General features: G+C 42.5%; 1 protein-coding gene across 1 annotated transcript in view; it reads right to left on the reverse strand.

Annotated features, from left to right (window-relative positions):
• LOC110526602 (TOX high mobility group box family member 3-like) overlaps positions 1 to 15642 on the reverse strand; it is a 65023-nt gene that overhangs the window by 10143 nt on the left and 39238 nt on the right. The window contains exon 3 of the mRNA XM_021607704.2: positions 4213 to 4455. Within this exon, the coding sequence (XP_021463379.1) occupies positions 4213 to 4455 (243 nt within the window). The remainder of the gene's footprint in view (positions 1 to 4212; positions 4456 to 15642) is intronic.

A 15642-nucleotide genomic window follows, 5' to 3' on the forward strand; every position in this document is an offset into this window, starting at 1 on the left:
ATGTTAACAAGTTCAATTTCCATTCAATCAACGACAGAGGCTCTTGGAAATGTTCCATTGCAGAAGAGGGGTAAAATCATCTATATGGTAATTATAAGGATGAGTCCCCCAGTAACTTTCGCCAGCATGAAAGGTCAGTCCTATTAAAGATAGTTTATCAGTCCTCTGCACATAGTCCTTTACTGCATGTGCTTTTAAACGGGTCCATCTTATTTTCTTACTCCTCCCTTTTCGGCTCCCTGGCCGCAGAACCTTGGTGCTTAAGCCAAATGAGAAAAATGGAATTTAGAATGCTGGTAAAGGCTATAATAGCATGAAGATAAATTGTTTTTCGACTCCTCTCTCCTGTCTCTGGCTTTAACAAACCTCACATTATACTGCTGCGCATATACACAGTCACAGTCCATCCACTGACTAACCCCTCTCCATCCAACCTCCAAGCCCAAAAACACATTCTTCCCTTCCACAACCCCATTTTATCTGACCATGAAGGGTTACAAATCCCCTTCTCCCACAATTAATGTCCCCCGTCCCAAAACCCTTCCTTCCCCCATTTCTCCCGGTGCACTGTGGGTATTTAAAAGTTGTTCAACATGATATCATTTCATTTCAAGCGCTGGCTGCCTGAGAAAACTAAATTACAGAATCAATCACACAGAAGGTCAGGTTGAGACTTCATTACAAGTATTGCATGCCTGCATGAATATCTTTCATTTCTGACTGACCCAATATGTCACAACATCTGTCTGGCTGAAAGTAAAAAGAGAAAAGAAACAGGACGAAGAAAAAAATGACAAAAAAATCCACTCTCTGAAATGGATGTACAACTGATGTCAGTGCTACTCAGCTTGGAAGGAAGATAAGAGAGTGTAAAAAAAACAATGTTTCTGCAACACTGGTCATATTTTCCATTTTATTCAAGACACAGTGGTTTGTGACGCGTCAGAATCTAGGGGATTACATTCATAGACTATCTGTACACTATCATGGTGTAATTAACCATACTGTACATACAGTCAGCTACAAATCCCCAGGTCAGACCCAATTGCATGGCATTGCTGGGTGTTGGCTATAGAGGAAAACAACTGTGGATGAATGTACTAGTCTAGCTGGCTAAATTTGTGTGTGTAATAAGTCATTAGGGTGAACGTAGCGCAAATGATGCAGATTAGATTCCTACTGACTAGATTTTGGCAAATAGTCAGTATGTATTCATGTAAATACAATAAACATGCATCTCTGCATCAATTTTGGGCAACAAGCCTAGAAAGATACATTTTACTCCATATTCATTTCTACTCAAGTGGGATATTTGGGCTATTTCTAACCCAATTATGAAGATATGACACATAGAAGGGACCTTTTATAGACAGCCATATCCACCCATGCTTTTACTTTCTTACAAGAGAGGAAACACAGGAAAAGTCTAATTCTGTGCAAAGATACAGTAGAGAAGACAGGGAGATTTGCTGAAATAGCACCCAGAGGTCTTTGCAGTGCGAGAGAGAGAGAGAGAGAGAGAGAGAGAGAGAGAGAGAGAGAGAGAGAGAGAGAGAGAGAGAGAGAGAGAGAGAGAGAGAGAGAGAGAGAGAGAGAGAGAGAGAGAGAGAGAGAGAGAGAGAGAGAGAGAGAGAGAGAGAGAGAGAGAGAGAGAGAGAGAGAGAGAGAGAGAGAGAGAGAGAGAGAGAGAGAGAGAGAGAGAGAGAGAGAGAGAGAGAGAGAGAGAGAGAGAGAGAGAGAGAGAGAGAGAGAGAGAGAGAGAGAGAGAGAGAGAGAGAGAGAGAGAGAGAGAGAGAAGCGAGAATGAAGGGAACTCTAAATAAATAGATACCAGTTCCACTTCCAATAGTATTTGGCACTATTGACAGAGACCAAATCACAAATCAGGAGGACACATGCTGCGAGACACAAATGACAGTCAGAAGCTTGTTAGGAGAGCAGATTAAATAAATAATGACTTGCTTTCTGCCAGCCGTTTCTGACTGTCTGCAGCCCACAGAAATGTACTTCTCTTTGTAGAACCATTGCATTTGTGGCCAATTTGCTAGACATACATGGAGCATTAGGGAAATGGAATTAATGGAACACTTGGCAGAGCAACTACATAGAGGAGGATTTGAAAATGGTACAGGTACATTGTACACCCATTGGTTTGTTTTTTCTGTCATGGTGGTGTAGCGAGAGGTTATCACAGTTACGAATTACCCACTGCCACAGAGCTAAGATAACAGAGAAAACTATTTGGGAAATATGAAAACTGTGGCTGGTTGGGAAACGTACTTACTATGGTTTATTTATATGTCCTTGCAAACGTTTCAAATAAGAGATACACAACAGTGTAGTGTACATAATGTTGTCCCCCAATGTCATTCCACTGACAAAATGAACCTAAAATGTAATAACACTTTCATAAACACTGTATAGTTAATTAAAATAGTTACTTCCCTCAACCCTTTTCAAATCTCAAACCAAGGACAATGGCATAGATCAATGTAATTGCCCTGCATTGTTTCTGTGTTCAGGACTTTTGGGGATCAATCCCATATCCAGAACATAATGGAGTTCACGGTTGGTAAGCCTTTCTGCCTTTCTGTCTGTGGTACAACGTTTGCTGAGTGATAAAGGAGCAGAGCAGTGTGCAACAGTCTCCCAGTGACAATGCCACGAGGCAAAGGAGCAGAAACCTCACATTCTTTTCCTGTAGTTTTAATAGAGTCTCCTTACAATCAGAGACATGAGCCATGCAAATGGTGTTAAAGAGGAATAATGTTGGAGAATCAAATCTAATCCTCCACCAAGTCGTGAGAACAGTCAGGACTATAATTGTGTCAAGGTTCCGTTTCTTCTCCAGATGTAAAAAAGCTTAACTGACCATGAAATGAAAATTCTTTAGGCAAAAGCCTTCCGGGGCTCGCTTATGCAGCACAGATATTTTAAAAGCTGCAATTATTTTACATGCCAGCAGCATGGAAGGGAGGAAAAAAGGCAATAAAATATTCTAGTGCCTGCCCATATCGGAATGTAAATACATATTCTGTAAAATCATATGCGATTCACCATATGTGTCTGGTTTAAAAGTGGGTGGTCTGAAATACATTTTTACATGCATAATATGGCTAAAACTATCATGATATTTTTGTTCAATGTGATGATTTTTTTGCAGTTCAACACCAAAAAACACAACATCAATATCATCATCTCTCAGCAAGTGACATTTCCACGTTTCCTCCTCAATGCATTTCATCCTCAATGGCATTTAAGAATGCTTTTTCTATCAGTTAAAACAAAAAATCTATAACATAGAACTCTATCAACATAAAGAACGTGATTACTGGGTTCCGGAACCATTCCACATTCTCTTATCCACACCAATGGACAGGAAGGCTAAGCTGGAGATCCATTCATTGACTCCCTTTCTAAGTACTCACACCGAAAGGTTCATTCTAGTAGCATCGTGTTATTTAACCAAATACAAAACCTGGGATTCTGAACTCAAACAAAGCTCTGTCTGTCAGTTGACTGAGTGCATTCAGGCTTTGAACATAACAACATGTAGATAAAGGCATGGAAACACATCATGTGACAGTGGAGGGGACAGGACAGAACAGGGTTTCTGGAACCAACATACGGACCCATGAAACAGTGCCACTTTTTGGGGACTCACTTTCACCACTCCCTGTGGGGAAAAAATACATTGTGCCATCATGCCCATGATCCATTCATATCTTTTCCTATTACAAATAGGGTTCTTTTGGTAGGCTTTGTTTTTCCTTTATAAACCCAAACAGAATTCAGTATTTACATACTGCGACCATTGTCTAGCTAGCATTGTGATACTATTCCATCCTCCAGCTTTATAAACGGGCCAGATGCTGTGCCAGATGCAGTAACAACTGGAGGTGTGCACTGAGTGCAGTGAAGGTTACTCTATGGCCTAATAAAGGGTAAGGGTATTCTCCAGGTACTCAGATCATACTGTAATGGTCACATGGGCTCTCCTGACCTTTTTTATTTATATGTTTATATGACAGCACCTTGACCCTGTACCCAAGTGTTGGTGCCTGGTACTATATTTTCTCTGTGCATGAACAAATCCATCAGATTGATACCTTATACCCGCCCTAGCCCTATAATTATTGAAGAGCCTATGCATGTGACTGTAGTATCTATTAAACCCCTCAACCCTAAGTGTTGGTCCAGTTTAGTACTCACCAATGGCAGGCCGTTGATGCTGGAGAGCCCCTCCTGGTCCATGAGGTTGCGTGAGATGGTGATGGAGGGCAGCTCCAGGCTCTGAGGGGGGAACTGGGGGGTGAAGGGTCCCCTGTGCTGGAGCGGGTGCCCCGGGAAGGGGGAGTCCACATCCGATAGGCCCAGGCCAGACTCTGTCTCTGGAGGAGGGGTGATGGGAGGGATCTCAAACTCCTCATCTCCCAGGCTGGGGGTGTGGAATGTCTAGAGAGCAGATAGGGAGAGGGAAGAACATGGTCATATCATTGGATTCATGTTTACGAATAAATACAGATCATGTGTACTGTATAGGAAACTAGTAGTGAAAGTTGGCTGAGCGAGAAAAAGGAAGGAAAAGCACACTGTCACTTCAATGTATTCATTTATGATCAGTGTATGTGTACTGTCGCTACAAGCCTGACATTTAGCTAAAACTATCTGCAGATGTAGGATCTTAATTTGAGCCAGTTTGTTACAGCAGGAAAATAATCCTGCAGCAACAGGAAATGTGAATTATTATGTGGATTATAATTCATGGAAATAATAGAAAAATATGCACATCCAATTCATCAGGTGCAGGCCAGAAGAACGTATCAAAGAAAGAATACGTGTCCACAACTCTGGAATGATCCCAATGATCATGTTACAGAGAACTTTCCTGCAATGCAGGAAATGTTAAATGTTTAGTGTATTTGAGGTGTAAAACTTATTCTGAAGTTTGGAATTTCCACTTCAAAATTTCAGAGTAGATTTTTCCTTACGAAAAATGTGTCAACCCCTACAAAAATGTCCATGAATTATAATCAAAGGAAAAAAGGAATATCTGCAACTCTCCTATGCTCCCATGGGGATTTAATCAGACGCACAAAACAGACAAGGTTTCGATCTTCTTATCTCTCATACCTGCATGAAGCCTTCCTTTCAGGGATTTATTGTTTAAAGGAGGAGAAGTTAGGTGGAGTGGTACTGACACTTGTCTGTAACCATACAGAGATGTAACATTTCTTAAAACCCATTAAAGTTCACTCTGAGCAAAGTAAGGAGGGAAGAGAGAAAAAAAGCAACTACAAAAAAGTGAAGAAATCATGAGAGAGGAGAGGATACATGATAAAAGCCCCTTAATCTCAGGGATGGAAGATCTTGGGTCTGAAGTGCAAAGAAAATACACGTCACAGAAACATGGGTTTAAAGAAAATGTTCTGAGAAATATTACGCTTGGCCAGAAGGGTTTCTCATTGTTCCCCTTGGTTGAACCCTTAAATCTGCTCATCAAACAGTCTAATCCCTCTGCCTGCGGAATTCAAGCTTTTGGTCACACTTAATTAGCTTATTTGGATTCTTGGAGATGGTACCGACTGCTCTGCTCACCTACTACGGGTCTTGTCTTCATTGGTACATTCCTTAAGCCACTCTGTAAAAGGCCAACGTATTCACATAGCGACCCACAATGACCACATGCATATAGGACGCGCCACAATTGGATACAGCCACTACTAGCATGGCAGTCAAGATACTCTTTCCTCAATATCAAAGGTCTTAAATCGAGTTGAAAAACATATTTCTGTTAGCTTTAGGTCAGTGTGTTGATATCAGTGTTAATACACTTTTTACCAGGGCAAGCTTAGAGGGGAGGCAGAACAGAAGTCCATCAGCCTCTCTCTCTCTCTCTCTCTCTTTCTCTCTCTCTTTTTCTAGAACAGGCAATGAAAAAACCCAAGGCAGTGGCAGCAGAGGGAATATGCCTGCCTAGTCCTTGATTAGAGAGTAGTAATATTTATGTTGCTTGCTTTAGCACACAGACACTTGAAACTAATTCAATGCCTACTCAGGGCAGCTGTCTCTGATGAATTCCAGAGGCAGAGACAGCTAATAGAGTTGAATTTTCCTGTTCCCCTAGTTTCAGACCACTTTTAAACTTTCTGATGCTTGTTTCACAGCAGTTCAATCAGTTATCCTTTCTGAAGGAGCCACTGCATGTTCATCACAGCTCTGGACTCAGGCTTAAGGCTTCCTCATGCTTCGGTTTGGAGGGCGCCTAGCCGGACTCGGCTAGGCGCACCAAACTAGTGTGCTCGCATACTTTCGACCTTCGCTTGAAAAGACCTTCACTTGAAAAAAATACCAATATTACTAGTTGAGACGCCGTAGCCAGTATATAATTCCTCAAAATGAAAGACTAATCTAAGATAACAACAACAAAAAAATTGGTCATTCATTTTGATGTTTTTGCCAAGGAGATCTTCGTCGCACAATTTTACGTCTAACTAGGATGTTGGGTTTAGTATTTCTCAAGTGAAAAAATTTGCATGAAAACGAGTCGTCTATCGTTGAATGACAACAAACATGTCCTTGAACAATCCTTACTGTTGACCAATTACAGACGAAGGGGCACAGATTCAGCTTGCCTTGAGAAAAAATATTGTGTGCATGAACAGACGAAAAAACTCTTGCCGAAGGCCAAAACAAACAAAAATGTCACAAAATGTCATCATAATATATGCATGAACCGTTTCAGTTGGGAAGCAAACGGACACTTTTATACTGTCTTAGAAAAAAGGGTTCCAAAAGGGTTCTTTGGCTGTCCCCATAGGATAACCCTTTTTGGTTCCACATAGAACCCTTTTGGGTTCCATGTAGAACCCTCTGTGGAAAAGGTCCTACATAGAACCCAAAAGAGTTTTACCTGGATTCAAAATGGGTTCTCCTATGGAGACAGCCAAGGAACCATTTTGGAACCCTTTTTTTCAAACGGGGTTCTTCAAAGAGTTCTCCTATAGGAACAGCCAAAGAACCATTTAAGGTTCGAGATGTATATTTTTTCTAAGAGTGTAGAGGAGAGCAGGATAAATTACAGAAAGCTTTAAACAAACCATTTACTGTGCTCTACTCTACTACTGCCATCTTATTTCATGTTAACGTCACTGAAAAAACACTGGAACCTGTTTTGTCTCCATGCCTAACAATGAAAACACAAAGTGTTTAAAACATAAATAGTGTAAAAAGGGAACTGTCATGACTCAACAGTGTAGAGCTACAGCCAGGGCCATATGGCAGTGATCAGGAGAGAACATCATCATCACAGGCTTCATTACCAATCTTAACCAGTCATTAGAGAAGAATGATGTGCAGTAAAAAGGGCCTCTCTGTTTGTTTGGCTGGTTTCACAGGCCTCAGAAGGATACTTTAGGGGAGGAAAAAAGGACATCACCATTACATTCATTTGTATTACTCTCTGACCTTTTCATATGGGTACAACTTGCCAAGATCTGTGTGGAAGAAGCTAAACCAGGACAGTGAACAGAGCTGGATAGGGATGTTGGACCGTAGGCTGATGCATTGTGGCCTGAATTATAGTGGCAAGCAGGATGAGGTTTGAGACAGCCTTCCCTTAGATGAAGGTGAGCAAAGGTGAGTTCCATTTTTATAGTAAAACAGAGCAAATGTGACTGTGACCTTTAAGATAAACAGACCTGCCCCTGGCAGGAATAGAGGAATGCTTTTTTCCTAGTTTCTGCTAAATAGTGTAACGGAGGGAGGGAGCGAGGGAAGGAGGAAGGGAGGGAGAGAGGAAGTGAGATCGCTATCAAAGACTGTGGTTGTGTTCCTCGTCTCCCGTCCTTAATGATGATCCAAATTAACATCTGCACGAGTTGGGAGCTGAGAATTGAGACATGAAGTTAGCTAAGGCTCATCTGGGGTACGGAGGGAGTGTGCAGCGCAGGCCTCTATTCTTATAGCCTTTAGCCATACCCTTATCCTACTTCTCCTTTGTTCCTCTGGTGATGTAGAGGTTAATCCAGGACCTGCAGTGCCTAGCCCCACTCCTACTCCCCAGGTGCTCTCATTTGCTGACTTCTGTAACCGTAAAAGCCTTGGTCTCATGCATGTTAACATTAGAAGCCTAAGTTTGCTTTATTCACTGCTTTAGCCGTGTCTGAATCATGGCTTAGGAAAACCACCAAAAAACATGACATTTCTATCCCTAACCATTACATTTTCCGACAAGATAGAACTGCCAAAGGGGGTGGTGTTACAATCTACTGCAGAGATAGCCTGCAGAGTTCTGTCTTTACTATCCAGGTCTGTGCCCAAACAATTTGAGCTTCTACTTTTAAAAATCCATCTTTCCAGAAACAAGTCTCACACTGTTGCCGCTTGCTATAGACCACCCTCTGCCCGAGCTGTGCCCTGGACACAATATGTGAATTGATTGCCCCCCATCTATCCTCAGAGATCGTGCTGCTAGGTGACCTAAACTGTGACATGCTTAACATCCCGGCCATCCTACAATCTAAGCTTGATGCCCTCAATCTCACACAAATGATCAATGAACCCACCAGGTACAACCCCAAATCTGTAAACACGGGCACCCTCATAGATATCATCCTAACCAACTTGCCCTCCAAATACACCTCTGCTGTTTTCAACCAAGATCTCAGCGATCACTGCCTCATTGCCTGCATCCGTAAGGGGTCTGCGGTCAAACGACCACCCCTCATCACTGTCAAACGCTCCCTAAAACACTTCAGCAAGCAGGTCTTTCTAATCGACCTGGCCCGGGTATCCTGGAAGGATATTGACCTCATCCCGTCAGTAGAGGATGCCTGGTTATTCTTTAAAAGTGTGTTCCTCACAATCTTAAATAAGCATGCCCCATTCAAAAAATGTAGAACCAGGAACAGATATAGCCCTCAAGACCTGACTCTCAAGACCTGACTGCCCTTGACCAGCACAAAAACATCCTGTGATGTTCTGCATTAGCATCGAACAGCCCCCGTGATATGCAACTTTTAAGGGAAGTTAGGAACAAATATACACAGACAGTTAAGAAAGCTAAGGCTAGCTTTTTCAAACAGAAATTTGCATCCTGTAGCTCAAAATGTGCATCCTGTAGCTCAAAAAAGTTCTGGGACACTGTAAAGTCCATGGAGAATAAGAGCACCTCCTCCCAGCTGCCCGCTGCACTGAGGCTAGGAAACACTGTTACCACAGATAAATCCACTATAATTGAGGATTTCAATAAGCATTTCTATGGCTGGCCATGCTTTCCACCTGGCTACTCCTACCCCGGTCAACAGCCCTACGCTCCCCACAGCACCTCGCCCAAACCTCCCCCACTTCTCCTTCACCGAAATCCAGATAGCTGATGTTCTGAAAGAGCTGCAAAATCTGGACCGATCGCTGCCCGCACCTGCCCGCCCGTCCAGCATCACTACTCTGGTCTAGAGGTCGACCGATTAATCAGAGTGGCCGATTCATTTGGGCCGATTTCAAGTTTTCATAACAATCGGACATCGGTATTTTTTTATATATTTTTTTATACCTTAATTTAACTAGGCAAGTCAGTTAAGAACACATTCTTATTTTCATTGATGGCCTAGGAACGGTGGGTTAACTGCCTCGTTCAGGGGCAGAACGACAGATTTTCAACTTGTCAGCTCGTGGGAGCCAATCTTGCAAGATTACAGTTAACTAGTCCAAAGCAATAACAACCTGCCTCTCTCTCGTTGCACTCCACAAGGAGACTGCCTGTTACGCGAATGCAGTAAGCCAAGGTAAGTTGCTAGCTAGCATTAAACTTATCTTAGAAAAAACAATCAATCATAATCACTAGTTACCTACACATGGTTGATGATATTACTAGATATTATCTAGTGTGTCCTGCGTTGCATATAATCTGACTGAGCATACAAGCATACAAGTATCTAAGTATCTGACTGAGAGGTGGTAGGCAGAAGCAGGCGCGTAAACATTAATTCAAACAGCACTTTAGTGCGTTTTGCCAGCAGCTCGTCGTTGTGCGTCAAGCATTGCGCTGTTTATGACTTGAAGCCTATCAACTCCCGAGATGAGGCTGGTGTAACCGAACTGAAATGGCTAGCTAGTTAACTTGCGCTAATAGCGTTTCAAACGTCACTCACTCTGAGCCTTCTAGTAGTTGTTCCCATTGCTCTGCATGGGTAACACTGCTTCGATGGTGGCTGTTGTCGTTGTGTTGCTGGTTCGAGCCCAGGGAGGAGCGAGGAGAGGAACGGAAGCTATACTGTTACACTTTCAATACTAAAGTGCCTATAAGAACATCCAATAGTCAAAGGTTAATGAAATACAAATGGTATAGAGGGAAATAGTACTATAATTCCTATAATAACTACAACCTAAAACTTCTTACCTGGGAATATTGAAGAGTCATGTTAAAAGGAACCACCGAGCTTTCATATGTTCTCATGTTCTGAGCAAGGAACTGAAACGTTAGCTTTCTTACATAGCACATATTGCACTTTTACTTTCTTCTCCAACACTTTGTTTTTGCATTATTTAAACCAAATTGGACATTTCATTATTTACTTGAGGCTAAATTGATTTTATTGATGTATTATATTAAGTTAAAATAAGTGTTCAGTATTGTTGTAATAAGTGTTCAGTATTGTTATTATTGTTATTTATTTATTATTACAAAAAAAATAATAATAATAATAATCGGCCGATTAATCGGTATCGGCTTTTTTGGTCCTCCAATAATCGGCGTTGAAAAATCATAGTCGGTCGACCTCTACTCTGGACGGTTCAGACTTAGAATATGTGGACAACTACAAATACCTAGGTGTCTGCTAGGACTGTAAACTCTCCTTCCAGACTCACATTAAACATCTCCAATCCAAAATGAAATCTAGAATCGGCTTCCTATTCCGCAACAAAGCATCCTTCACTCATGCTGCCAAACATACCCTCGTAAAACTGACTATGCACACACACTTCGGCGATGTCATTTACAAAATAGCCTCCAACACTCTACTCAACAAATTGGATGCAGTCTATCACAGTGCCATCCGTTTTGTCACCAAAGCCCCATATACTACCCACCACTGCGACCTGTACGTTCTCGTTTGCTGGCCCTCGCTTCATACTCATTCGCCAAACCCACTGGCTCCAGGTCAACTACAAGTCTCTGCTAGGTAAAGCCACGCCTTATCTCAGCTCACTGGTCACCATAGCAGCACCCAACCACAGCACGCGCTCCAGCAGGTATATCTCACTGGTCACCCCCAAAGCCAATTCTTCCTTCGCCTGCCTCTCCTTCCAGTTATCTGCTGCCAATGGCTGGAACGAACTGCAAAACTCTCTAAAGCTGGAGACTCTTACCTCCCTCACTAGCTTTAAGCACCAGCTGTCAGAACAGCTCACAGATCACTGCACCTGTACATAGCTCATCTGTAAATAACCCATCCAATCTACCTCGTCCCCATACTGTATTTATTTACTTATCTTCCTCCTTTGCACCCCAGTATCTCTACTTGCACATTCATCTTCTGCACATTCTATCATTCCAGTGTTTAATTGCTAATTGTAATTACTTCGCCACCACGGCCTATTTATTGCCTTACCTCTCTTATCCTACCTCATTTGCACATGCTCTATATAGATTTTTCTACTGTATTATTGATTCTATATTTGTTTATTCCATGTGTAACTCTGTGTTGTTGTATGTGTCGAACTGCTTTGCTTTATCTTGGCCAGGTCGCAGTTGCAAATGAGAACTTGTTCTCAACTAGTCTACCTGGTTAAATAAAGGTGAAATAAATGTTTTTTTAAATTCCTCTGGGGGGGAGAGGTGCCAGACTAGAAGTGCCTGTCTGCCTGGCTGGATGGATGGCTGGTGGAGCCCAGAGAGTAACACACTGTTACAGCATTGCAGCATTACTGCCTGGTGTCACTTCACATAAAGCCTGGCTAATTCTGCACCAGGAGCAGTTTAGAGGGGCTCTGATCTCAGATTAAGAGACGCACAATCCACTTCCTTGACATCAGCAGCCTGGTTATCCATTTAAATTGTTATGAAAGCTCAGCACAGCCAAGTGCCAAGCGAACCAGATGCTGGCTTCATGTTTGTGTGTGTGTGTGTGTGTGTGTGTGTGTGTGTCCATGTCAGTCACTGTGTGTGTGTGCATGTTGTTTGTGTTATGTGTGCGTGCATGTGTGACGGGTCGTTCCATGGGCAGGCGGAGGGTCCGATGGCATAGGGGGCAGAGCAGGGCTTGTAAGAGGGAGCTGAGGCCAGACCAGATCAATCCAGCACGTGTAGGCAGATGTATAGGGAATCTCCCAGGTGGCCACAGAGCCCCAGTGTTGTATGATGTAATGTGTTAATACACAGGCAGCATTACGTGCATGGTGCAAAGGCCATCAGGTTTATGACAAACACATTGGCTCACTGCTAAAGTGTTGACTATTAGAGCTAACAGGCAAGGATTATGGAAATATTCAGGAAAAGCATGAGACGATTCATGGTTGAGTTTCAGATGCTAATGATCTGATGTGTTTCTGTGAACCATCGAGAACTCCAATCTATCTCATATTCCTTCTATCTAGAACATGTATGGTGTTCTCACTCCCAATATCGAAGACAGCAGCAAGAAAAAGCTTTTGAGGCAATATCTCCAGCCTTTCAATAAACTTCTGTAATCCAATTCACTGATGCAATAACCAAGACTTGTTAAAGGCAGAGCCATGCAATTACTGAATATAATAGGCCCCGGGATCAATAGAGCCAGGATTGAGACTCCAGTTTCCAATATCTAGCGAGGCAGCAGAGCATAAAGCTACTCAAATGATAACATCACAGTGGGCCCGTAATCAACATTTCAAATGTGTAACCATCTCGAATCCATTTCTACATAGATCATTACTCCTGTCTAATTTGATTGGAAGGGAGAAGTGATACCCACCGCTGAGTGGAATTGAATCCCGGTGTACAGTATCATACTCTCAAAGGAGAGCAGTCAATCCTCCCTGTCAGGATGGGTGTTTTAACAGGAGCACACCAAGGTCATCTTATCTCATTCTGTAAGTGCAGAATAATAACACACCAGCCATCTACAGTAAATATCCAATGTTATTTTATCTGTTACATATGACGTTTTGGTTGATTTTGATACACCAGCCATCTACATATCCAATGTTATTGTATCTATTGGATAAGCATATTGGTTTATTTTGATACACTAGTCATCTAAGTATCTAATATTGTTCTATCTATTTGAATAAGCATATTGGCTAATTTAAAGATGTTCTCTGAGTTGTAGTATACCAGTGAGTAAATAGCCAGTAGTGTTTGTGTAGAGATGACTCAGTGTTCTGCATTATACAGTTGCAAGAGAACTGGATGTTTTTTTTTACAATTACCGTTAGCCTCAATTGTCTATGCAGAATGCAGTTGTATATATTTAGCTGCTGTTAAAGTCACTCATTCATTATGGAGCCAGATCCATTTTGGCTGGTGCTGGTACAGCTTTCCCTTCCAGTGCACCCAGAGCCAAGGCCTGTCACATTAACTTGATTAATACAGCGTTACAGTAGAGAGAAATCTCATTTTAGTGTGAAATTACACAATTCAAAGTGGAAAGTCACTTAAATTTCCCCCCAGTTCAGGTTACAAGAAACAATACTTCACACACTCCAATCCTTTTTTTTTTCATTAGAAAAAATAAATAATCTGTGCTCTGTCTGTGGTTACACTCAGACATATTTTTCTATATCGCTCTCTACACGCACGCACAAGCACACACACAAAATGTGGGCTGAAGTACAATGCCATCTGCGCCGTAACACTGGAAACAGTTGCTCCTTTTGATCAAATGCAAATGAGCTGCTTGGCTGTTCTATCAACTCTCCTGCCTTCCCCCTACCACCAACCCCCACCCAGCCAGTCCAGCCACAGTGGGCTTTCACAGCTTGGGCTGAATGATCTCTGAACATCTTGTGATGGTGTGGCCTCCACTCGCCTCACCACAGAGGGCCTCAGCCATAGAAGTAGAGTAACTAGATTGGGTAAAAAAAAAAGCCCCTTTGACCATAGCACATTGAGTTGCATGGGGATGCCGGTTCTAGTAATTATATTTCTTTGGCCTCAGCAGCCCCTGGACATGGAGGATGGATGCACTAAGTTTTAGCAAATTTGTTGGCAAATGAAACATCTCCCTTTAAGACTCTATGAAAGCTTTGTAGTTGAGTCAGTCTGTGCAGTCCCGGCTGTACTGTATCTGCATGACTGAGTAGCATCACCATTGAGCTAATGAGTTAAGAAACAACAGATTTCTCAACCATGGAGAAAGATGTGATGTGTAACATTACAAAGGCATCTGTTTTCATCTTCTCTATGGCAATACTGTGGTTGCTTGGTACATGGTTGAGAGAGCAGGCTAGATCAGTCTCTCTTTAGACAGCACTCTGGTACACTAAACAGTATGAGATTGCTCTGTTTTGAACTATTGTGGATGGATGATGGCTATTTTTGGTGCACTTCTCCCTAATGACAGGGCAGGAGAGAGGGTGGAGGTCGACTACACTGGTATATTTAGCACATAGTTGAATCCTCAGTCACCAACGCTCAGAGGGACATGAAATGTGAGTTCGGCAGCTCATCAGAAGTAGTCCCAAACCTACTCTATGTGTCCTTACCATAACATACACAGATCATTCAGACACTTCTAAAGTCATGCCAAATGACATTCAAGGCATTGGAACTGCCAGGCAAGACAGAGAGTGGTTTTGTGAGTGATGGCGCGTGTTTCTCCTCAGGCTCCTTGATCATGTCTTGGAACACGAGGGAAAACAGGTGTTTACATCCCTAATTTTCTGACACCTCACCTTGGCTTGGCTTGCTGAGTCCTGTCAAACTAGACACATCACAAGGCTTTCAGAACTTGATTAATCTTACTATCAATCTATGCAGGGTCTTGCTTCAGTATGAAGCTATTAAACAGCAATACAACAAAGCCTTACTCAATGTTAAAAACAAGTGTAGTCTATAATTTACTATAGCTTGTCTGCCGGTCCACTGTCAGACAAATAGTAGTTGTTATCTTTGACATCTGATTCATTGACTTCCCTACATCTTCAATGTTGGCCTTGACATGATCAGTACGTAGAGAAGGGATCAGAACATGGAGAAGGGATCAGAACGTGGAGAAGGGAGCAGAACGTGGAGAAGGGATCAGAACATGGAGAAGGGAGCAGAACGTGGAGAAGGGATCAGAACATGGAGAAGGGATCAGAACGTAGAGAAGGGAGCAGAACATGGAGAAGGGATCAGAACGTAGAGAAGGGATCAGAACATGGAGAAGGGATCAGAACGTAGAGAAGGGATCAGAACGTAGAGAAGGGAGCAGAACATGGAGAAGGGAGCAGAACATGGAGAAGGGATCAGTATGTAGAGAAGGGATCAGAACGTAGAGAAGGGATCAGAACGTAGAGAAGGGATCAGAACGTAGAGAAGGGATCAGAACATGGAGAAGGGATCAGAACGTAGAGAAGGGATCAGAACGTAGAGAAGGGATCAGAATGTAGAGAAGGGATCAGAACATGGAGAAGGGAGCAGAACGTAGAGAAGGGATCAGAACATGGAGAAGAGATCAG

The sequence above is a fragment of the Oncorhynchus mykiss genome, chromosome 6, assembly GCF_013265735.2.
Source record: "Oncorhynchus mykiss isolate Arlee chromosome 6, USDA_OmykA_1.1, whole genome shotgun sequence".
In the NCBI taxonomy this organism is placed as follows: Eukaryota; Metazoa; Chordata; class Actinopteri; order Salmoniformes; family Salmonidae; genus Oncorhynchus; species Oncorhynchus mykiss.